The sequence below is a fragment of the Myxine glutinosa genome, chromosome 1 (assembly GCF_964187855.1).
Source record: "Myxine glutinosa chromosome 1, kmMyxGlut1.1, whole genome shotgun sequence".
Taxonomy (NCBI): Eukaryota; Metazoa; Chordata; class Myxini; order Myxiniformes; family Myxinidae; genus Myxine; species Myxine glutinosa.
This window is the reverse complement of record NC_136261.1, coordinates 307834715-307860584: the sequence shown is the minus strand read 5'-3', so window position 1 is coordinate 307860584 and position 25870 is coordinate 307834715. Positions and strand designations below refer to the sequence as shown.

The window sequence follows — 25870 nt, the reverse complement described above, 5'->3', positions numbered from 1 at the left end:
TCAAAGGTGAGGTCAGAGGTAATGTCAGATAAAAATGTCGTACTTGAGAAAAGCTGGATGGATTTAAATCAAACTTGGTAAAACTGATAGTAATCTTCGGTACCTTCCAGGTGTACCCATGTCTTGTATGTCTATATATATACCTATATATACACCCCATGTGTATATATATATATATATATATATATATATATATATATATATATATTGTTGCGGATCTCCGACGTCGGCCTTCCCCTTATCAAGGGGGAGAATATTCCCCTTGTCCTTTATCTGGCCGACGCGATCCTGGGGGTTATAATGTCCTTCCCGGGCAGCGTTAGGTAGGGTTTTTAGGACTAGGGATTCGCTATTACTTAAGTACTAATGCTGACCGGAAACGAGGAAATAACTCGAGCCCGAATCACGGATATTGATGGAATATGCCGAGCGGATAGCAATCCGCGATCTGAGCTGTTAACCAATGACTAGACCCGATTATAGAGGTTCCGAATCGTGCCACGCTTACCCAATTGAGAAAAGACTAGGACGATCGGATTAGGAAGAAACCAGGAAGAACAAGGTAATTTATTAACAATTTGTTCAAGAAGAGGAAAAGAAAGAATGTACAAGAAAGAGGAAGAAAAAGGACACAGGGCAGCCTTATTGTCCCCCGTTGCACAGCGGGGCGAAAGGGGGACTATGGTTTTCCCGTCCGTCTGTGCGGGCGTGCATCTGTGCGTGCATGCGTAATCGAAGGACCGCATTCAAATTTGGTGTGTGGGTGCAACCCACGTCAAAATCGAAGATGGCCACCGCCATGTATGTCTGATGCCATGGATGTCTGAACCTTGTGAGCTGAATATCTTGAAAAATAAGCGAAGTACCAATTTCTAATCTGGTGTGAGGGTGTATCTAGGCATAAGGAAGAATGCTATTGAAAATTGGGTCGCCACGTCAAAATCCAAGATGGCCGCCGCAATGTATGTCTGAACCTTGGAATGAATATCTTGAAAAATAAGCGAAGTACCAACTTCTAATTTGGTGGGTGGGTGTATCTCGGCATAAGGAAGAACGCTATTGAAAATTGGGTCGCCACCATATATATGCCTGAACCTTGTGAGCGAAATATCTCAAAAAATAAGCGAAGTACCAACTTCTAATCTGGTGTGTGGGTGTATCTAGGCACAAGGAAGAACGTTGTTTAAAATTGGGTCGCCATGTCAAAATCCAAGATGGCCGCCACCATATATATGTCAACCTTGTGAGCGAAATATCTTGAAAAATAGGCGAAGCACCAACTTCTAATCTGGTGTGTGGGTGTATCTAGGCATGAGGAAGAACACGACTGAAAATTGGGTCGCCATGTCAAAATCCAAGATGGCCACCTCCATGTATGTCTGAACCTTGTGAGCGAAATATCATATCATAGCATGTTTTCTGCGTCTTCCACTTTGTCAACTCACATCACTTCCCCGACGGGGGACCGAGGCGTAACGCTTGTTGTCCCCCGTTGCACAGCGGAGCGAAAGGGGGACTATGGCTTTCCCCTCCGTCCGTGCATGCGTGCGTGCGTGTGCGTGTTTGCGTGCGGGCGTGTTTGCGTGCGTGCGTAAGCGAAGGACCGCATTCGAATTTGGTGTGTGGGTGCAACCCACCTCAAAATCCAAGATGGCCGCCGCCATGTATGTCTGATGCCATGTATGTCTGAACCTTGTGAGATGAATATCTTGAAAAATAAGCGAAGTACCAACTTCTAATCTGGTGTGTGGGTGTATCTAGGCATAAGGAAGAAGGCTATTGAAAATTGGGTCGCCACGTCAAAATCCAAGATGGCCGCCGCCATGTATGTCTGAACCTTGTGAGATGAATATCTTGAAAAATACGTGAAGTACCAACTTCTAATTTGGTGTGTGGGTGTATCTCGGCATAAGGAAGAACGCTATTGAAAATTGGGTTGCCATGTCAAACTCCAAGATGGCCGCCACCATATATATGTCTGAACCTTGTGAGCGAAATATCTCGAAAAATACGCGAAGTACCAACTTCTCATCTGGTGTGTGGGTGTATCTAGGCACAAGGAAGAACGCTGTTTAAAATTGGGTCGCCATGTCAAAATCCAAGATGGCCGCCGCCATGTATGTCTGAACCTTGTGAGATTAATATCTTGAAAAATAAGCGAAGTACCAACTTCTAATTTGGTGTGTGGGTGTATCTCCGCATAAGGAAGAAGGCTATTGAAAATTGGGTCGCCACGTCAAAATCCAAGATGGCCACCACCATATATATGTCTGAACCTTGTGAGCGAAATATCTCGAAAAATAAGCGAAGTACCAACTTCTAATCTGGAGTGTGGCTGTATCTCGACACAAGGAAGAAGGCTATTGAAAATTGGGTCGCCACGTCAAAATCCAAGGTGGCCACCGCCATGTACGTCTGAACCTTGTGAGATGAATATCTTGAAAAACAAGCGAAGTACCAACTTCTAATTTGGTGTGTGGGTGTATCTCGGCATAAGGAAGAACGCTATTGAAAATTGGGTCGCCACGTCAAAATCCAAGATGGCCGCCACCATATATATGTCTGAACCTTGTGAGCGAAATATCTTGAAAAACAAGCGAAGTACCAACTTCTAATTTGGTGTGTGGGTGTATCTAGGCATAAGGAAGAACGCTATTGAAAATTGGGTCGGCACGTCAACATCCAAGATGGCCGCCTCCGTGTATGTCTGAACCTTGTGAGCGAAATATCATATCATAGCATGTTTTCTGCGTCTTCCACTTTGTCGACTCACATCCCTTCCCCGACGGGGGACCTAGGCGTAACGCTTGTTCAGTCTTTACTTAGTCCCTGGACTCGGGCCCATTCGCTCTCAGACTCGGTCTCAGACTCAGACTCACGCGGGGATGTAGAAGGTAGGGTGGAAGGTCCGGCGATGGCGTCCACAGCTCGTCCCGGTCCTTGACTCGTTCCGTGCAGCAGATCGAAACCCGGTAGGCAGCTCTCCGCGTAGCGTAGGCGCGAGCGGACAATTATTGTGACGGGGAAAGGTCGGTAAGCTGGAGGTTATTGCACGGCTTAGCCGCGTACGTAATAAGTGTACCGGCGCCTTTACACGTGCTCCCAGTATTGCTGGGTACTACGCCACTTCCCCACTGATGTTACCACAGCCAAGCCAAGCCTCAGTTCCTTGCCACCGCCGTATGCACGCGGATCCTTGGATAGTCCGTCAATACCACGTAGGTTCTTCAGTACTCAACTCAACTTTCGAACGCCTCTCCCTTCGCATAACTCGGGTGGAACTCAACTCGTAACTCGGGTAGGTCAAGCGCCTCTCTCTCCCCGCTCATAACCTGATACCGCAACTCCCTGCTCATAACCCGGGTACAATGTTCACAATCAGTCCTCCCCTCGTAACTCGGAACGCACGTTCTTTTGGGATCTCAACTCTGTTCAGTCCTCCCCTCATAACTGAGGTGGGGGCCTCGCGCAAGGGGTTATATTGCCACGTCAAGCGGACCCTCTCGAATCTCCAGCCACGCCCTGTCAGGCGATCTCACCTCAACCCTGGTTGGCTGCTGAGGGCTTACCGGCTCCGCCTTGATGGCTGCTTGACGTGGCCGCACCTCCACCCTTGCGCTCCGCCCCCTTTTCGGGCCTCGCCTCGTGGCTTTTGGGCTGGTTTGAGCGGAAGCCCAGCGAGGCCGCGAAGGCTGCTGGCAGCCTAAAGGGCGAGGGCGATTACAGACTGGCTCGCGCTTAATATACCGGGAGCCCAGGGGGGTCAGCCTAGCTGGAAAGTTAACCAATTTTCATGTATATAGCAATGGTCCATGTGCATGTCCATATAAGGAAATGGACGTCTGCCGGGCACATTATGGTGGGTGTGGTCAAAAGGGCCATTAGAAAGAGACCCCAAAATTGAGCTAGATCAGCTCTGTGAGTTAACCTGGTGAAACCTACTGGAAAATGTTTGGCATAGTCCCAGATATCATGAATGGCCACTGCCAGACATTTTCAGTGGTGGGTTGTGCCCGCCAGACCCCCCCGAATGCCTCCACCCCCAAAATTGAGCTAAATCAGCTCGTAAGTTAACCCGGTGAAACCTACATGAAATAGTTCGGCATAGTCCCAGAAATCATGAATGACCACTGCCAGACAAGTTTCAGTGGTGGGGTGTGCCCGCCAGACAGCCCCAATGCCACCAACCCAAAATTGAGCTAGATCAGCTCGAGAGTTAACCTGATGATAATAAAATTGAGAATAAAATACTGTGGAATAACAGCAACATAACTTTTGAAAATCAGATGTTTTATTTCAAGTCATGGGAAAAGCAGGGATTTGTAAGGTATAACACGTCATTTGTCGTGGGTATTGTAAAGACGCTGACGTTATCTGTTTAATGTAATCCGTTGCCGAAACTATTATTTCCCTTTAAGTTCGTAATATTAAAGAAAGCTTTTCCGATATCATGGTTGGATAAATTGCATACTACTGAAACAGGTATGGATTAGTCAGGGGAACAATTTCTAGAAATGTCAACTGAAAATGCTATCAATGTTTTAAACATGAAAACAAAACACTTCTACTCATTGATTGTAGAGAAAAAAAAGAAGAAAAAAAGATAGAACCTGATGTATTTAATCTTTGGCAACAACGATGAGCTGTGGTACCATGAGGTCGATGCTGACATCGGTACCATGTGGTTTTACGGTACCATGAGTGCCGCTGTAAATGGCATCCGATGCCATTGCAGTTACCTTTCGGTCGACTAACTTGTGTGCACCACTGAAAGTTAGTGTCATGCCACCAAGGAGACATCTGAAGAACAGGTCCAGCTGTGCTGGTATCTCTGGCGGTGCATTCCTTCAAATTTTGGACTGTTGCAGGATTTGGGGTCTTGGTCTTCGGGAGCTGCATCATCAGAGATCTAAGATGGAGAGCGGCCCATCTTAACTTGTTATCCTGTTCATACCGTTTAGAATCCTCATAAAGGCGAGCCTTGGCATCCTCTTCTGGAAGAGCAGAAGTATAGATGAAGTTGCCTTTCCGAGGGTCTGCCAGTTTTATTGTGATTTTTTTTCTTCTTTGAAATGGTCTTTTACCTTCCTGGTAAGATTTTGAGCTGTGTAGGCCTGGAGGTCTGCCCCATCTCAGACACTGGTGTACTCCTCTTTGTACATGCAAGTAAATCACTAACACAGATCGTTGCTTTCCTAGCACCTCATTCTGGATATATGAAAGCAGAGATGCAAATGCTCTCTTGTGGTAGGACTGAGATGAGCTCCCTTCATTATAATAATAATAATAATAATAATAATAATAATACATTTATTTTATATAGCGCTTTTCAAGAAGCCCAAAGGCACTTTGACAGAGTACAAAAAACAAGTGCAAAAAGACAAAAATCAAGAGGTAAATTAATCAAAGCAAAAGGAAGGAGAAGGAGAAGGAGAAGAGATAGTCAGGGGTTAAATGCTGTGGGTTAAATGTTGAATGCAGTGTTGAACAGGTGGGTCTTGAGTGATGTTTTGAATGTGGTGAGTGAGGAGGAGTCTCTGATGGTCTGAGGTAGTGAGTTCCAGAGGGTGGGAGCAGCGATGGAGAAGGCCCTGTCCCCCCAGGATCTGAATGTGGTCCGCATGGGGGGGGGGGGGGGGGTCAGGAGGTTGGTACCAGCAGAGCGGAGGCGGGGGTGGGAGTGTGTCTGGAGAGGAGGTCAGCCAGGTAGGATGGGGCCAGGTTATGGAGGGCTTTGTAGGTCAAGAGGAGGATTTTGTACTGGATTCTCTGGGGGATGGGGAGCCAGTGAAGCTTGTAAAGGACGGGGGTGATGTGGTCACGGGTCCGGGAATGGGTGAGTAGACGGGCAGCGGAGTTCTGAATGTATTGGTGATTATTGAGGGTGAACCATAGAGGAGGCTGTTGCAGTAGTCCAGACGGGAGGTGATGAAAGCATGGATGAGGGTTTCTGCAGCCGTGGAGGAGAGGGATGGGTGGAGACGGGCGATGTTTTTCAGGTGAAAGCAGGCTGTCTTTGTGATCTGTTTAGTGTATTTGTCGAAGGAGAGCCTATCTTCATTGGGCCTGTCTTGATCATCAGTCTTCCTCAGGAACTGGACACGGCATGATTTGTGGTATTCTGCTTCCTTTGCGATCAGGTCCACGCCACTCCGAATGAGACTCTTGATACGTTCGTTTTTCGAAGACTTTACCCGATGGCAAAGTGACTCACAACCGGCAACTGTTGCTATCTTCAGTCTGGGCTCCTCTTTTTCCATTTTACTTCTTACGGATTTTGCCACAGAAAATACAAGTCTCTTTCAACAGGCCCTGCTGATCCGACTTGAGAAGGACACTGCAGCGTCTTGTTTGAATAGAAGCCTTTTTGGCAGTAGGTTCATCATCAGGTGGCAGGGGTTCTGTCAGGCGCTTCACTGCTGTGTAATGCTTAAGACAAGAAGGGTGATAGCTGACAGTAGATTCGTGATCACTGCTTACCAAAATCTGTTGTGTGAGAATAATGCATTGTATTAAAAAATCCCCAGAGCCACACTTTTGCTAACACCCATTATAAAAAGAAATGACTGCAGTAATATGAAATATTAATTGAGAGGAATTAAAATTGACATTTTTCGTAGTATGGGCATTAGCTTACCTTGAGGGTGTATCTCAAGGCGAAGTACCAACTTAGGCAGCACCTTGCTGATTGTGATTGGTTCAGTCACATGCACAAGAATGATCATAATGGTCTAGTCAGACACGAAAAATATATGCCTTCATTTTCCTCAATCAATCCCTCAAAAAACGCACTTTTCATTGTGAGGTAGTTGCAGGAGAAGTACATGGAGAAGAGGAAGAAGTTGTTTCTTGGGTTTGTTGATCTGGAGAAAGCATTCGATAGGGTTCCATGCAAAGTATTGACATGGGCATTGAGGAAGTTAGGAGTGGAGGAATGGTTGATCAGAGTAGTGATGGCAATGTACAAAAGAGCGCGCACAGCTGTAAGGACGAAGGACGGGAACAGTGGTGATTTTGAGGTGAAGGTGGGAGTGCATCAGGGGTCGGTACTAAGTCCACTACTATTTGTAGCTGTGATGGAGGTGCTGGCTCGGAAGGTAAAGGAGGGTTTACCGTGGGAGTTGTTGTATGCAGATGATCTGGTGTTGATTGCGGAAAGTATGGATGGACTGAAGGAAAAGATGAACAAGTGGAAGGAATGTCGGGAGACAAAAGGTCTGAAGGTAAATATCGGAAAGACGAAGGTGATGGCAAGTGGTAAAGCATGTGGTGAGGTGGAAAGAACTGGGAAGTGGCCCTGTGCTGTGTGTAGGAAGGGTGTCGGAGTGAACTCCATTCAATGTACAATGTGCGCTGAGTGGGTTCATCAAAAATGTAGTGGTCTGAGGGGGTCATTAACCAGTGTGGCAGCTACATTCAAATGTAAGGTGTGCACAGAGGGAGCTGCAGATGGAGGAAATGTTGAGTTGGATTTTGGAGACGGCGTGAAGCTGGAAGGTGTGAAAACATTTTGCTACCTCGGAGACATGCTGAATGGAGAAGGTGGATCAGACTCGACAACGGTTGCTAGAGTGAGATGTGCATGGAAGAAGTTTCGGGAACTGAGTGGCGTGCTGATGATGAGGCGAGTGTAGTTGAAGCTGAAGGGAAAGGTGTATGCTGCATGTGTGAGAAGTGTTATGATTTATGGGAGCGAGACATGGGTAATGAACGAAGAGCAGCAACGAAGGTTGGAAAGGGTGGAAATGCGAATGGTTCGACGGATGTGCGGAGTATCGTTGAGAGAGAGGAAGACAAATGATGAATTGCGAAAGATGATGGGAATCGAGCCTGTGATTGATGCTGTGAAGAGGAACGGGTTGAGATGGTTTGGTCATGTGTTGAGGAAGGATGAAAGTGACTGGTTGAGAAGAGTGATGGAAATGAATGTCGAAGGAAGTAGAGGATGGGGAAGACCGAGAAAGACTTGGCTAAAGATGGTGGAAGAAGAAATGTGGGCAAGGGGGTTAACAAGGAGAGATACAGAAAATAGGGCAAAATGGAGAAGATTGTCATGGGGACCGCAAGGCTCACCCCCGCTCTAGTAGGGAAAATGGCCTTTAAAATGCATGTTGTTGTTGTTGTTGTTCCCTCAATCAAGAAAAGAGCATAAATTCACATTGTTTAGCTTTAAAGTTAATGACCGTACAGCTAAGCATATAGGCTCCACTTGTAGTATATAGGGTGAGTAACCTTGGCTGCATAAGGTTCATTGACATGTCTATATCAGTGGATAAGGTCGGCCTAATTAATGGACAAGTGGCCCTCCATATGATGGATGGACAGCATCAGCAGGAGGGTGAGGGTTAGGTGAATTCTATGCATTTTGTGATTAGGCCTCAGCGCTATTCTGGTAACATACACGTTCCTGATGGATTCAAAGGGATGTAGATGTACATGTACCGCTTTGCATCATCATAAACACACTGATTTTGAGTATAGTTACAAAGGAGAGACTTCTCTTAAATCTTTAAGTTTTAAAGCTTGATTAATGAGATAATAGGTGGCAGCATGATATCTATGGGGAGCAATTTAAGTAACAAAACTTACCTCTCGTACTGCTTCTAATATCTTCTTGGATGTGTTGATGACTGATCATTAATAAAATGAGTTGGGTTGCAGTGAAGAGAACTTGACGACTTGATTCCTATTTTAAACACTATTTCCCACACACATACCAGTAAAAGTGTCACAAAAAGTCATACATATAAAGTAACACGCCTGGCACCTTGTTGTCCAGGTTCAGGCTTGGTCAAATACATGCTATATTGATAATTGTGAGTAAATTACAAAGCCACAGAATCAAGAGATAAATTGGGCTTTTTCTCAGCCCAATCTAGCCGTCTAGCTTAATTTTGGGGTGGTGGCATTCGGGGGTGTCTGGCGGACATAACCCACCACTGAAACTGTCTGGCAGTGGTCATTCATGATATCTGGGACTATGCCGAACATTTTCCAGTAAGTTTCACCGGGTTAACTCACGAGCTGATCTAGCTCAATTTTGGAGTACCGGTTATGTAAGTCTGGCGGGCGCACCCCACCATTGAAAATGTCTGGCAGTGGCCATTCATGATATCTGGGACTATGCCAAACTATTTCATGTAGGTTTCACCGGGTTAACTTACTCACTGATCGAGCTCCATTTTGGGGGTGGAGGCATTCGGGGGTGTCTGGTGGGCACAACCCACCACTGAAAATGTCTGGCAGTGGCCATTCATGATATCTGGGACTATGCCGAACATTTTCCAGGAGGTTTCACCGGGTTAACTTACGAGCTGATCTAGCTCAATTTTGGGGGTGGAGTCATTCGGGGGTGTCTGGCAGGCATAACCCACCACTGAAACTGTCTGGCATTGGTCATTCATGATATCTGGGACTATGCCGAACATTTTCCAGTAAGTTTCACCGGGTTAACTCACGAGCTGATCTAGCTCAATTTTGGGGTACCGGTTATGTAAGTCTGTTCGGCACAACCCACCACTGAAACTGTCTGGCAGTGGTCATTCATGATATCTGGGACTATGCCGAACATTTTCCAGTAGGTTTCACCAGGTTAACTCGCAGAGCTGATCTCGCTCAATTTTGGGGTCCCTTTCTAATGGCCCTTTTGACCACACCCACCATAATGTGCCTGGCAGACGTCCATTTCCTTATATGGACATGCACATGGACCATTGCTATATACATGAAAATTGGTTAACTTTCCAGCTAGGCTGACCCCCCTGGGCTCCCGGTCTATAATGGCGTCTGGAAGGGAGGCTGCAAAATGGACGGATGGGCCTACTCTTATTTGTTTTACGCAACGCAGATGCAACTATTGGGAATGGCCTTACCCTAAACACATACTAAGAAATAACTACCGTCCTAAGGTGACCTACGTGTTGCTTGTGGCCTACCTATGGGGTGCAACCTTTAACCTTTAATGATGTTACCTGTGCTGGGTTCTCAAAACCGCAACACAATATATATATATATATATTAAAATATAAAGCTCTTTCTAACCACTGACTGACATTAATCTTCGGTACCTTCCAGGTGTACCCATGTCGTGCGTGTGTGGTGTGTGTGGTGTGTGTGTATATGTATATATATATATATGTATATGTATATATTGTTACGGACGCGGCTAGGATGTTACTGGATTGGCCGAGCGGATGGCCGCCGCGCCCGAACAGTTACCCCGACTAACCCGATTCCTGAACGTTGGCCAAAATCGCGCCAGATATTCAATAGGGAAAAGACAAAGGCGACACGGATGTGAAGAAGAAGAAGGAGACAAAAAAAAGGTTTGAAATGCTACTAAATTTATTCCTACTATTTACACAATCAAAGAAACCAAGGAGAAGGAAGGATAATAAAATAAAATACAGAAGAAATCAGAGACAGTGAAAATCGCTAGCTTATCTAAACAGGCTTAATTAATACCCAGGGACAAGACAAACAGAACAAACTCACGTACACGAATGAGGAAATTGCAGGCAGGAATGACAGGAGGTGGGTGGCTGGAGGGGGAGGAAGGCACGGAGTTGGCTGAAGCTTGATCCCGCACGGGACGTCGGGCTGGACCTCGACGGCCGCCGATGCCACCGATCCTGTCGTGTGCGCGGGGTAACGGGTCGGAGCTGCTTGGTGGAGCCAAGCTGCTGGTGGGGGGTCTGGCGTGACGGGTTCTCTCTCCCTCTCTCACAAACTCCAGGACTCTTTCTCTCTTTGCTTCGCTTCGCCCCTTCTCTCCTCTCGCTTTCTTAGTCCAACCCAGTCCAACAACTTCCTCTCTTGCTTGGCCCAACTCTTAGTCCCACTCATTCCAACTCTTAGTCAAACAACAACTTCCAGGCTTTCGCGCGCGCTCTATATAGCACCTCAAGCGATCAAGCCGCTGGTGTCCAGGACACGCCCATCGGTCAGCTCGCCTCGGCCCTGATTGGTCGGCACGGCCCTCTGGCTCCGCCCTTGATGACGATGGGCGGGCACGCCCAGGAGTCGGCAGCTCCTCCCCCTTCTTCTCCAAGCCGACCTCGTGGCGAATGGAGTCACGGAGGGAACAGTTGGCAATTGTTGGAAGGGGAATGTGAATGAAAGGGGATCTACTCTTATTTCACTTGGTGCAATGGAGTATTTAAATTAATGGAAGACACAGCCTTACACTAATACACATAATAAGGATATAACTACTGAACAGGGATATATGGTGTCCTTCGTGTATGTTTTATGGAATTAACTACGGGAACGCCCTTTGACCTTTATACAACAACAAATGCAGGAAGGAGGGTGACATTTTACAACAATTCATGACACAACAATAAAAAAAAAAACATTCTCATATCCACAACACTGCACCCTCCTCACCTTAGGCACGTCCCGGGCCTATGAACTTTAGCTTTTAGTGTGGCACGTAGGTGTAGTTCCCTCTACATTTAACCTGACCCTGAGTGTGACAGTTTTAAAACATAAATAAATATGTCCCGCTGCTCCAATGCACCCTACCTAACAGACTCACGCCCACAGCTAACCGAATTGCGGAATGGTCTTCAAACTATACATTTACGGAGGGGGCGCATTATTTACAACGACTCTACTTTATTTACAATACGCAACCCAGGACCTGTGATTGTTCTTTTGGGGGGGGGGGGGAGAAACAGTCTGCCCTGCATCGATGCACCATGAAAGCACCCACAACGCACAAATACACCCTCAAGCACCAATCGGTGCACAGTCACCACTGTTCATTAATAAAAACAAGTGAATCCTCTTGGATTGCGCTGAGGTTCGGGCATGGAATTTCTAGGAGGAAGTATAATTTGTATGCAATGAAAGTACATGTAATAACGTCACGTCGGCAGCGAGAAGAGGTTCCCCAACACGAACCAATCAGGAACTGCCACGTCACACTTATATGATCTCATAATTCCTGTGACAGGAATTCGCGTTACACTGGCTGGAAGTCATTCGCTAGAGGCGCTTCCTCAGCGCTCATAACCAAACAACCCCTAACCCTGCTGGTGGTCTCTTGCTCTTCGGCTCCCTCTGCTGGCTATTGCTATCTTCCAGGTGTTGTCATCTTCTTTGCTGGCGGCCTATTTGCAATAAAATAAAATGCACCCAACGTGTCCATTTCTTTTTATTTATTTATGGCCCACAGGGCCGACTACGTGTGGTTCACCTGTGGGGCATCGGTGCCCTGTGACCAAGGTCCGCCAGCAAGATCTCGGCCCTTCATGGCCCGTTCCAGCAGAGGGGCCATGCCCCAACCCATGGGGTCCATAAGTGGTGCTCGGCCACAGACATGTGGTCCATAAGGTGGTGCATCGATGCAGACAGCTGTGGTTCCGGGAGTTTCCGGGTATTCGTGATGGGGGTCCATCCTCCTTTCCCCCATCCACACCTTCGCACCATCCACGCCACTCCACAGTTTCCATCATACTCACTCCACGACCATCCATTCCCATACTCCATATATTCCATAACCATTCTCCATTCACCTGCAGTTGCACACCTGTGCAATCACCTGGTGCCACCTGCACCCTCCTTCCTTCCTGGACCATTTGGTCAGCACAACTCACATCACTATCACTCACTCACACACTGCTCCATACACCTGTCCAGTTGCACACCTGTGCAATCACACCTTTTAACCATACACACAGCATCATCTGAACTACCTGTTGCCCTGCTAACTTAGTGCTCCCCATCTTCCCTTTAAACTAAGCACATACCACGTCATTATCATCCACACTAATCTACCTGCGTCCCCACTACAGGTATCATTGTCACTACCTAATCTTAACGTTACCTAAGGTCATCTTCTCTAGATCCCTATCATTATATCCTAAACCTCCCGGGCTAGTTATCACTGCCATAAACCCCATAAACTTGTGCTCCTTTGCCCCCGCTGTGAGAGATGGCAAAGTTGCCATCCCACCACATCGGGAATCTTTCACTATAAATTTTGCTCGTCCAAATTCAACAAATCAAAAATTTGCCAATCATCAAATTTTGCTTTGCAATTTCGGGTCCAAACCACTATCATCATCACCCGTCTACTCACTAGATCCTCTCGGTGCGCCAATTCGTTTCCAAAGCTCTGCTTCGTAAAGCCGAGCAATGAATGCGGGTTGCTTGGTGCCGGCGGTTGGATACGTCCGGCACTCGGTGCAGGGAAGGACGCTTACCCGGGCCGAGATCCCACGCACCATCTCGGCACAGAGCCGTCCAATGGCCCGATCTCGACCTGCCGGAACGCCTCAACAAAAAGGGGTCGCCATGACGACCCTTCCTATCGGGCTGCCCGCTCCGCCTGGTGGAGCACGGACACGGCCGTTCAAAGCGCGGCCCGGCGTGGATCCCGCACGGCGGTTCTTTCGAAACCGCCGCGGATCCCCGCAGCACGCAAAGCTGCCCGGTGCGCACCGAAGGCCCGATTCGGCTATACATCGCTCTAACCGCTAACCCGGTTAGCGTCGATGCTCCATTCGCATGCTTACACCCCGCAGCCCGTTCCTTGCTCACACATCCAGCCGTCTCCATGCTCTTTGTCATTGCACCTTCCCTGACACACCCAGGTACACTCATTCCGCTTACAGACTTGGTCACACACCTGACCACCGCACACCTTTGCACACACTCGTCGTTCGCACACCTCACCAACACACCTCTTCGCGCCCCCTCCTCGGTCACCTCCTCTGTGACAACCACAGGTGTGCTCTCACTTGCACACCCAACCACGTGCCTCACTACCAACTCCAGCGTGCATTCCCATACGCGCTCTACCATTCCAGGTGTGCATCCTTCCATTCCAGGTGTACATCCTCTCTCACCTGCCACAACCAACTCACGCTCCGTGTCACTCACTACTTTTACCACCACACTTGGTCGAGCACTCACCCTTACTTTTGACAGCTCACTCTTTCCTCATGCATCCGTCCGTTACACACCTTTCTCGCGCATCCTCTTGCGCACACTCTCGTTACCCCCTCCGTAACACTCGCCACAGGTGTACACTCTCGTTACATCCTCTGTAACACTCCGCGCTTCCATGTGCCCCCTCGCACACGCGCTACGACCAACTCGCTCTCGACAGCACACTCACTCCTTGGCGCGCACTTTTTCCTCACACACCCCATAATCGGACATTCTCGCACACCTCCTCCTTCGCACACCGTACCTGTCGCACACTTCACCAACGGCCTCTCACGAACACCCGGGTCCACATCAACCCCCAAGCCGACTGAAGCTCCCCTCACATCATATACATTTCCACGTATATCGCCACTCGCCTTGGCACCTCGTCTCCGCACCTCCTTTGCCACCTGCAAACTCTTTATTTGGTTAGCGAGGACACCATCACGATTTGAGCACCGACCTTGTACATATTCCATCACCACCTCCTCTATTTCTCTCTTAGTTTTGTCCGTCTCTTCTTAATTTCACTCACCCCCTCTTCCACCTTCTCTAACTTTTGCTTCACCTCTTTTATTTCCTGGTGCGTCTCCTCAATTTCGTCCTCTAAGGCTACCTTGACCGTTTCTATGTGCGTCCTCATCTCCCGGTCCTTTGTGTCCATTACTTCTGTCACCTCATCCAACCTCGTCAGTCCCTTACGTACCATCTGACATTCCCTCTTCGTCGCTGTCAAGTCGTCTTTTAGTTCTTTTTGTGTCGCCTTTAACCCTCCTAGTACCGCAGTGTTCCTTTGTACCTGCTCCACTAACTCCGTCTGTCCCACCGTCAGCTGTTCCACCTCCTGCGTCAGGTCCTCTATGCCCCCCTTGTAACTTTGCCGTCCCATTTCTCACCTCCTTCTCCATACGCTTCTCACCTCGCTTTACCTCCTCGCGTATCCCCGAGACCCTCCTCGCTTACACCTCGTCGTATTCCCTCCATTTCTCCCATCTCTTTGGTAGATGCCATCCTCATCTGTTCCAGCTCATCCCTCTGAGCATCCAGTTTACCTTCTAACCCGATTTTCACCTCCTCTATCTGGTTCTCCATTTGTTTGATTTCCCGGGCGGATTGCTCCCCTCTCTCCCGCAATTTGCGTTCCATCTTATCTTCTAGCCCCGTTAACCCATTCTTCACCTCTTTTATCCCGTTGTCTAACCCCTCAAATTTATTGTCTAAACCCCCAAATTTGTTGTCTAGCCCCCCGATTTTTCCATCGAGCCCCCTGATTTTTCCATCGAGCCCCCCGATTTGGCTTCCCATCCTATCCATTTTTGCATTCAGTTGGGTCAAGAATAATCTGAGGTCAAACCCAGTTTGCCCAGCGTCCCCAGCCGCCCCCGCGGGCTCGCCCTCCGCGGCGCCGCCCTTTTGGGACTCTCCAACCACGTGCGCGAGGGCGCTATTTTGCGCGCCTGAAACCTCAACCACCTGCTCATTGTTCTCCTCCATTTCCTCCCTGTGGTCCTGGGTTACCCCTAACCCCCCTTCTAATGCCCCCACCTGCATCCGATTGCCTTGATTGTCCATGGCACGATTTTCAAATTTAAGTTTTTATAAAACAAATTTTGGCCCACTCGTAATTTGAGCGCACTAAGCGCTTCAGGTCCGTTCTCGCTCCTGGCACCAATTGTTACGGACGCGGCTAGGATGTTACTGGATTGGCCGAGCGGATGGCCGCCGCGCCCGAACAGTTACCCCGACTAACCCGATTCCTGAACGTTGGCCAAAATCGCGCCACAGATATTCAATAGGGAAAAGACAAAGGCGACACGGATGTGAAGAAGAAGAAGGAGACAAAAAAAAGGTTTGAAATGCTACTAAATTTATTCCTACTATTTACACAATCAAAGAAACCAAGGAGAAGGAAGGATAATAAAATAAAATACAGAAGAAATCAGAGACACAGTGAAAATCGCGTCATATATATATATATATCCCCCGAACTCCATGTCTCGTGTCTAAGCCTGGTGTTGGCTTAGCGGTTAGGGTGCCGGCTTGGGATCCTAGGATCCTGGGTTTGAATCCCGGTCGATCGCTAAATTAACACCAGGGGGGTTGACTCAGCGTGTCATCCTTCCAAGGTCGGCAAATTGAGTACCAGCTTGCTGGGATGAATGATCACGGTGTGTACCCCGGTTTAAAAGAGGGACACAGTATCCCTGCGCATCGTAAGAGGCGACCAAGGGTTGGCGTCAGGAAGGGCATCCGGCCTTAAAAACATTGCCTCAAACAGGGAACCATGATTGTCATGGGGCCTGCAAGGCTAACCCCCGCTTTAGCGGGGAAAATGGCCTTAAAACTATCATTCATTCATTTATTTCCCCAGGTCTCATCTCTCTCTATAGCAGTGGTCGGCAACCTTAGGCACGCGTGCCAATAAATCATTGGCACACTGGCGAAAGCCGTGCCCTCTCCGCTGCATGCCAAATCACCTCTTGAACAGCCATTGGCTGTTGCGCGTGTTGCACTATAACAGTATTCTGGTGTGATGGTGCAGGGTGATGAGGTAGATGGATCAGAGCAGAGTCACCATTCCAATTCCAAATTCTTTTACTGGAATAATAATCAAAGATGCACAACATGAGATGCCGGCCTGGCGCATTCAAACACAATATTCGTGGCAACCGGGTGTGCTGTAAGAACAGTGGTGTTGTTCACAGCATATGGTCTGAGGCTGCATCTCCACTCATTATTATTATTCGGACTGGTTTCTGAGTTTTAATATTAATCTCATCATTATTCTGAATTGTATAATAATCGCAGATTTCAAACAGGAGATGCAGGCTTGGTGCCTTCCGATACGCCGTTCGTGGCAACCTGAGGTGGTGTAAGAACGACTGTGATGTTAACACCCTGTGGTCAGCGGCTGCATCTCCACTCTGTTATCATTCAGGCTGCCTTCTGCGTTTTAATATTAATCTCGTCATTATTTTGAGTTTTTTTTTTATGGGGTGGTAGTAATGAAAATGTGGGTAGTAATGAAAATGGGGGTAGTAGTTTTTCTCGTAACACGCGGCCTGTCTTATTTAGTTTGATTGACGGTACGGCCTCCTGCTCACATTTCCCACAGGAATTGCAGTGAAGCGGTTCAGGTTCGGTCGATGATGGCAACCCCGCTAGCTAAGAAAGCTGAAGTAAAGGTTCAGGCATTCCAGCCCTCATGGACATAAGAGTGGGGTTTTGTTTTTAGAAGGACCGTGCTGTGTGTACTTTATGTTTTGAAAATGTTGTTTGTCGAACTTGGAGTGTTAAGCACCATTTTGAGACGAAGCACGAGAAAACTTTCAAAGATCAGGCAGACAAGGCAGAATCCATCAAACGTGCCGTGTCCAGGTATGGGAAGCAAGCCAACACCCTCAAAATCTTTGCCACTGCTAAAAACCATGCGACTGAAGCAAGCTATCGCATTGCTCATTGCATTGCGAAACGCGGAAAGCCATTCACTGATGGCGAATATATTAAGGAGGCTTTTGTCTGTAGCTCAGAGGTTCTATTTGAAGGCTTACCAACAAAGAGACTATCAAATCAAGAATAAAAGATATTCCCATGTCAGCCAGAAGTGTTGAGCAACTCATCGAAGAAATGGCAGAAAATGTCAGCGTGCAGGAAATAGCTGATTTAAAAGATGCTGTGGTATTTAGCATTGCACTTGACGAGAGCGTGGACGTGAATGACATACCACGTTTGGCAGTCATGGCAAGATACTGTGATTCGACTGTAAGAGAGGAACTCTGCTGCTTAAAGCCAATGTCGGACACAACAAAAGGTGAGGACATAGCCAAGGTGTTTATGGAACATTTTGAGGAGCGAGGGATTGACATCAGGAAGATTTTTGCAGTGACAACAGATGGCGCCCCCACCATGGTCGGGAAACGGAGGGGAGCTGTCAGATTAATTGAGGAAAAAGTCGGTCACCCCATCATGAAACTCCAATGCATAATATACCAAGAAAACCTCTGTGCAAAGATGTCAAATTCAGATCTTAATGAGGTTATGGCTACAGTAGTAAAGGTTATTAACTTCATAGTTAAGCGATCTGCTCTGACACACCGACAGTTCCAGTCCCTGCTCGAGGAAATGGACAGCACATACAAAGATATCCCCCTCTACTCAGCAGATAGGTGGCTAAGCTGCGGAAAAGTTTTGGAGCGGTTTGTCAGCTGCTTCGATGCCATCAAGGCCTTCCTGGCTGAAAAGGGCCAAAACTACCCAGAACTCGAGGACGCGAAGTGGGTTGTGAAACTTATGTTTCTCACGGATATTACGGGACACCTCAACGAGCTCAATCTCCGACTGCAAGGTGCAGGGCAAACTGTTTTGGACATGTTCGACACATGGACGGCTTTTGTCGGCAAGCTAGCAATCTTTTCAAGCGATGTTGCTACCTCCACTTTCCGCTACTTCAGACACGTAAGGGAGCTGCCCTCGCAGCACAGCATCAGCACTGCTGAAATATGCAAATACATGAGCGAGCTTGAGTCGGAGTTCACAACACGATTTGGGAACTTTCAGAAGGATGGACCCATGGTCCCTTTCTTGATCAAGCCAGACAGCTTTGATGGACACGAATTGGATTTATCTTTGATAGACTGTTTGGATACACAGGACATGGAAATGCAGCTGATTGAGCTGAAGAGTTCAACACTGTGGGTGACTAAGTTTGCAGAGCTACGGAAACAACTAGAAACCACGGCAGTGCAAGATCACGGAACCTGCATCTTCACCTGCTGGACATCCGTGCCGAAGAAATTCAGCTGTCTCCGGAACGTTGCACTGGCTTTGCTGTCAGTCTTCGGGTCAACGTACCTCTGTGAGCAGATATTCTCACACATGAAGAACGTGCTCAGCCCCTCCCGCAGTCGTTTGACAACTGACCACTCCGAAGCATGTGTGCAACTTAAAGTGACTAACTACAACCCCCAGATAATGGAGCTCAGCAAAGAAAAGCAGGGCCAGGGATCACACTGACTGGTAGGCATCTGTTTATTTGTGGTACACATGGGTTTCATATGTAGCTGTTTGTCAATTTCTTTTTTTCCAACTCAGATGTGGATGTTTTCATGAGGATGGCAGCATTCTTGTATAGTACTGGTATTTCTGTTTGATACAGTTTATTCTCCCTTTTTGACATTTGTTCCCAATGCAATACTTTGTAAATGAGTTACTGAAAGCAGTGTTTTGAAATGGGGTCCGTGCATATAATTTGTAACCTCATGGGGGACAAATTTTACAATGATAAAATGATCATTACAATGTCCTGATTATGAGAGATAAATGTTTCTTTAAAATGTTGTTGCTATGCATGTAGCCTATATGGATGGAATAAAATTCCATGTCTGTTGGAAATATTTTTTTGATGCCATGTCATAATTAAACTTAATGTTAAACTTAATGTTGATATGGCACACTAATTAACAAGAACATTTCAAACTGGCACTTCATGTCAAAAAGGTTGCTGACCCCTGCTCTATAGTCTGTCATCTGTCTCGTTTTCACTCAGATTCTTTAACTTTCTCACGGTCAACGATTACCATGCATGACTATTATGTAATATCAACATGAGTAGACCTACTTTTACACTAATTAAACCTTATTTTCTTTAATTATAAAAACTTCTTTCGACAGTTTACATTACAAGGACATTTATAATTTCAATAATTGAAACCTGAGATGTCAGCACTACAAGCCACAAAAGTTATGAACACAAAACAGGCCAACCTTCCATTTTGTTACTAGCTTTTGGCATTGAGCAGTAGATTTGAAAGCGGTTTTAATTTTAGCCATAAGTGCATGCTCTTGCCTCGTTATCGCAGCCTGGGGCCGTTGGTGAGCAAAGTGAAGGACTATCAGGTAGAAACCATTGTGGACACCCTTTGCTCCAACATGCTTTCGGACAAAGAGCAACTGCGGGACATTTCCAGCATTGGCCTTAAGACTGTCATTGGCGAGCTTCCTCCAGCTTCTAGTGGTGAGGTCCTTTTTAAAGGTTGTTATGCCTGCTGATGTTGAACTGGACATTTTTGATACATTTTATGATTTATCGAATTTTCAAAATCATGAGTGGCCCATATTTGTATTTTTTTCTTCTATGTAAAGTTATTCAGGAAACTTTTGCATTGATTAGAATGCATTAGGATCCTTGCATGCAATACTAGATCGGCACTCGGTTGAGAGCTTACCTCTGCCAGGCTGAACAGTTTGTTTTGTATCCCACTAATAGGCCAGATTCGAACCTGAACCAAAATCAAATCTGCTTGTTCTTGTTGCCGAACCAACTCATCCACCAAGTTTTGTCAGAAGTCGTCCACATCTTTTTGAAATATCAGGGTAATTATCGTTTTTGGCCCTATCACTAAATGGTGAAGGATCATTTAAGAATTTTAAAAATCTCATGTCCAGATCCGTATTTGGATCGACACCAAAATTGAATCGATTCGCCCTCGTCACACACCAAACCTGTATTTCGCGAAGAGCATGCGAGTTATCAGTGGAGTCCTGGACAAATTCGAAATTCCCATCATTGTCCCCTGTCGCACCGCAGAGCGAAAGGGGGACTATGGTTTTCCTGTGCGTGTGTGCGTCCGTGCGTGCGTGTATAAGCGAAGGACCGAATTTTAATTTGGTGTGTGGGTGCAACCCACGTCAAAATCCAAGGTGGCCGCCGCCATGTATGTCTGAACCTTGTGAGCGGAATATCTTGAAAAATAAGCGAAGTACCAACTTCTAATATGGTGTGTGGGTGTATCTAGGCATAAGGAAGAACGCTATTGAAAATTGGGTCGCCACGTCAAAATCCAAAATCCAAGATCGCCGCCACCATATATATGTTTGAGCCTTGTGAGCGAAATATCTTGAAAAATAAATGACCTACTAACTTCTAATCTGGTGTGGGTGTATCTACGCATAAGGAAGAACGCTATTGAAAATTGGATCGCCACGTCAAAATCCAAGATGGCCACCGTCATGTATGTCTGAACCTTGTGAGCGGAATATCTTGAAAAATAAGCGAAATACCAAATTCTAATCTGGTGTGCGGGTGTATCTAGGCAGAAGGAAGAAAGCTATTGAAAATTGGGTCGCCACGTCAAAATCCAAGATGGCCACCACCATATATATGTCTGAACCTTGTGAGCGAAATATCTTGAAAAATAAACGAACTACTAACTTCTAATCTGGTGTGTGGGTGCATCGACACATAAGGGAGAACGCTATTGAAAATTGGGTCGCCACGTCAAAATCCAAGATGGCCGCCTTGCGTCTTCCACTTTGTCAACTCGCATCACTTCAATGACGGGGGACCAAGGCGTAACGCTTGTCACCTTAATCATTGGCAGCACAACTGTGGGCACTGCATCAGTAGCACAACTGGAAAGTAGCACAACTTAAACATCCAGGGCCTTCGCTCAAACCTGATTGATCTCTCCATTCAGGTTGCTTCTGACAATCCAGACTTGATCTGCTTAACAGAAACTTTCCTCCTTCAAGATGTCTCTGATTCCTTCCTCTCTGATTCCAAATCCTGGTGGCGTCTGGTCAAATCTGTTTCTGGTGTTTGTTCCCCCTCCATCCCCTCCCTCACCTCAAATGGCTACACGGCTGACTCCGCACGTGAAAAAGCTGAATGCCTCAACTCTGTGTTTGCCTCTACATCTTGTGTCCCAAACACATCCCTCTCTGTACCCACCGTACCCAGTCGTACCCAGCTGCTCCTGGACTCTGTGTCCTTTCCTCCTGACAAGGTGGAAAAGTTTCTGTCAACACTCGACTCTGATTCTGCAACTGGACCTGACGGCATCAGCCCACGGGTCCTAAAATCATGTTCTTCCGCTCTTTCACTCCCTCTCTGTTCTCTTCACCCTCTCTTTTGCTCAAGGTCATCTTCCATCTGCTTAGAAATCTGCCAACATCACCGCTTTGCACAAAAAGGTGCAAAAACAGATCCCAGCAGCTACAGACCAATCAGCCTTCTCCCAATTATCAGCAAAGTCATGGAATCCATCATTGCTTCAGATATGAAATCTTTCCTCTTCTCCAATGGCTTGATCTCTGATCATCAATTTGGTTTCAGACCTGGACACCACTCTGGACATGCTGCTTCTGCTTTCTCAACAATGGATGGAGGTCCTCAATGCCAAACAGGAAATTAGAGCAGTCTCCCTTGACATATCACGTGCCTTCGATACGGTCTGGCACCCCGCTCTGCTCACCAAACTCTCCTCTTTTGGTATCCATGGAAATCTCCACGCATGGCTGGCGGACTTCCTCTCTAGTCGTAGTCAACGTGTGGCCCTGAATGGGTTTCTCTCATCTCCTCTTCCTGTTCAGGCTGGAGTTCCCCAAGGCAGTGTTCTGGGCCCTGTGCTTTTTCTGGTCTTCATCAATGATCTCTCTGACTCTCTTGAAAATCCTCTCTATCTCTTTGCTGATGACTCTACTCTCTGTCGCTCCATTCTTCATCCCTCAGATCGGCAGTCTGCAGCCTCCTCACTCTCTGCAGACCTTGACAAAATCACAGACTGGGCAAACAAGTGGAACATGTCTTTCAATCCTGACAAATCTCACACTCTTACGATGTCTCTCCGAAAAGACCGACTGGACAACCCTCCCATCCACTTTCTGAAAAATCCTCTCCAAGAAGTTCTGTCACTCAAGCTTTTGGGTCTCACTATCTGCCATGATCTTTCCTGGGAAAACCACATTTCAAATCTGGCCTCCAAAGCCAGTCGCCGACTGGGCATCCTCCGTCGTGCGAAGTCCTTCCTTGGCACACCTGAGCTCCTCACCACATACAAGGCTTTCATCCGCAGCTCAATGGAATACTGCTCTCCCCTCTGGGCTGGTGCTCCTGCCTCACACCTAGCTCGGCTTCACGCTGTTGAAACCAAAGCATTCAGAATCATTGGAATCTCCCACGATGAAGCTAACTCCAAGGGCCTCTCACACACTCACCGCAGGCAGGTTGGTGGTCTTTCCGTCTTCTACCGACTCCTCTCTGGCCTTGCCCCCCCCAGCTCTCTCTGGGCTCTGTCCCACATAATATTCCTACAGGTCGCACAAGATCTGCCTGCAACCCTCTTATTAAACTGCCAAAATCAAGACTCTCTGCTCACCTTCACTCCTTCATTCCTCTTTTCTCCCACCTCTGGAACAAACTCCCTCACTCTCTTCAATCCTACTCCTTCATCCTAATCCTTCATCCTTCACCTAATCCTACTCCTACTCACTCCTTCATTCCTCTTTTCTCCCACCTCTGGAACAAACTCCCTCACTCTCTTCAATCCTATTCCTCCATCCAAGTCTTTAAAACAGCTGTTCACCACCATCTCTTATCTTCCCCCATCCAAAACCTTGATCTTTTCTACCCCCGCTAATTTCACCCCAAATCCACTTTTTTGAAATACCAACTTCTGTCCAGGAAGTCCTTGGTGTCCTTGTGTTTTATACTTCTCCCTCCCTCCCCCCCCCCCCCTTCCCATGCCTCCTCCCCCCAGGCCCTCTCCCTTCCACACATCTCCCTGCTTTCGGATGTTGTGTTTGTGTGCTTCCCCATCTCTCCCCATCTTGTCTTCCGCTCCCTCTTTTTGGGTATTTTGTTTGGTTGATTTGTTTGTGAAGTAAATGTTAGCTCTTTCACGAGCCTCGATTCAGTATACAAAAAAAAAAAAAAAAATTCTTCCTGTTTACTCTCTCCTCCAGTATGATAGACCTGAGCCTCGTCCTGGTGGTGGGGTTGCTATCTTCATCAAAAACTCTTCCTCACTCCTTGCACTGCCCTCTCTCCACCCCACCCCCCAGGAGTACCTCTGGCTACGGCTTTCTCTCCGCTCCCACCTTTTGTTAATTTGTATTATGCACCGTCCTCCAAACAGTGATGACTCCATTTACATTTCACTGTCTGACAACATGGACGAACTTCTATCCACTCATGCCAACTCTCTCTTCCTCATATGTGCCGACTTCAACTGTCATCATGCCAGCTGGCTGGGTGTGGGTTCCCTCTCTCACCAGCCATGGCACCCGAGCAAAGGACTTCTGCGACTCATTGGGACCGACACAATCTGTCAATTTCCCGACCCGGATCTCAGTCAATAGAGTATCTTCACTTCTAGACCTTGTTATGACAAACTTCCCTGCAAATGTCTGCTGCTCTTCTGCTGCAATCGGTTCTTCTGATCATGTGCTTGTTAAAGTGGACATCTCTTTGGCCATTCTCAGAGAGCCTCCTCAGCATAGACGAGTCTGGCATTTCACTCAGGCGGACTGGCACGGTCTTCAAGCAGCCATCAATCATCTGGACTGGTCTCCAATCTCTACTGCCTCTGACATGAATTCTTCCTGGGAATTCTTCCAAAGCAAACTGCTCTCTCATGCACAGATTTTTCCGATCTCGTCTTCAGTTGTCTTACCCTTACCCTCCCGTCCATGGTACACTGAATCTTGTGGTGAGGCAGTTGCCCTGAAACAACTTGCCTTTGCCTCTTGGAAGGCAAATCCAACTGAAGGCAATCTCAGTTCCTTCCTCCAAGCTCGGAACAAGTGTGTGTCTACCCTCAGGAGTGCCAGGAAGCACTATCTCTCCACACTCAAGAATGAACTCTCAAACCTGTCTCCTTCCTCCAAATCCTGGTGGCGTCTGGTCAAATCCGTTTCTGGTGTATGTTCCCCCTCCATCCCCTCCCTTACCTCAAATGACTACATAGTTGACACTGCACGTAACAAAGCCGAATGCCTCAACTCTGTGTTTGCCTCAAAATCTTGTGTCCCAAACCCATCTCTCTCTGTTCCCACCTCACCCAGTCGAACCCAACTGCTCCTGGACTCTTCTGTCCTTCTATCCTGACAAGGTGGAGAAGTTTTTGTCAAACCTCGACTCTGATTCTGCAACTGGACCAGACGGCATCAGCCCACGGGTCCTAAAATCCTGCTCTGCCGCTCTATCTCACCCTCTCTCTGTTCTTTTCACCCTCTCTTTTGCTCAAGGTCATATGCCAGCATCTTGGAAATCAGGAAACATTACCGCTTTACACAAAAAGGTGCAAAAACAGATCCTTGCAACTACAGACCAATCAACCTGCTCCCAATCATCAGCAAAGTCATGGAATCCATCATTGCTTCGGATATCAAATCCTTCCTCTTCTCCAATGCCTTGATCTCCGATCATCAATTTGGATTCAGACCAGGTCATTCTACTCTGGACATGTTGCGTCTGCTGTCTCAACAATGGATGGAGGTCCTAAAGGCCAAACAGGAAATCAGAGCTGTCTCCCTTGACATATCACGTGCCTTCGATACGGTCTGGCACCCAGTTCTGTCACCAAACTCTCCTCCTATGGTATCCATGGAAATCTTCTCCACGTATGGCTTGCGGACGTCCTCTCTGGTCGTAGTCAACGTGTGGCCCTGAATGGATTTCCCTCATCCCCCCTTCCTGTTCTGGCTGGAGTTCCCCAAGGTAGTGTTCTGGGCCCTGTGCTTTTTCTGGTCTTCATCAATGATCTCTCCAACTCTCTGGAAAATCCTCTCTATCTCTTTGCTGATCACTCCACTCTCTGCCGCTCCATTCCTCATCCCTCAGATCGGCAGCCTGCAGCCTCCTCACTATCTGCAGACCTGGACAAAATCAGACTGGTCAAACAAGTGGAACATGTCTTTCAATCCTGACAAATCTCACACTCTTACTCTGTCTCTCTGAAAAGACCGACTGGAAAACCCTCCCATCTACTTTCTCAACAATCCTCTCCAAGAAGTTCTGTCGCTCAAGCTTTTGGGTCTCACTATCTGCCATGATCATTCTTGGGAAAACCACATTTCCAAGCTGGTCTCCAAAGCCAGTCGCCAACTGGGCATCCTCCGTCGTGCGAAGTCCTTCCTTGGCACACCTGAGCTC

General features: G+C 47.3%; 1 protein-coding gene across 2 annotated transcripts in view; it reads left to right on the top strand.

Moving 5' to 3' along the window:
* LOC137439854 (cullin-associated NEDD8-dissociated protein 1) overlaps window positions 1-25870 on the top strand; it is a 125859-nt gene that overhangs the window by 5720 nt on the left and 94269 nt on the right. For both annotated transcript variants that reach the window (XM_068136026.2, XM_068136017.1), the window contains exon 3: window positions 19797-19951. In XM_068136026.2, the coding sequence (XP_067992127.1) occupies window positions 19797-19951 (155 nt within the window). The remainder of the gene's footprint in view (window positions 1-19796; window positions 19952-25870) is intronic.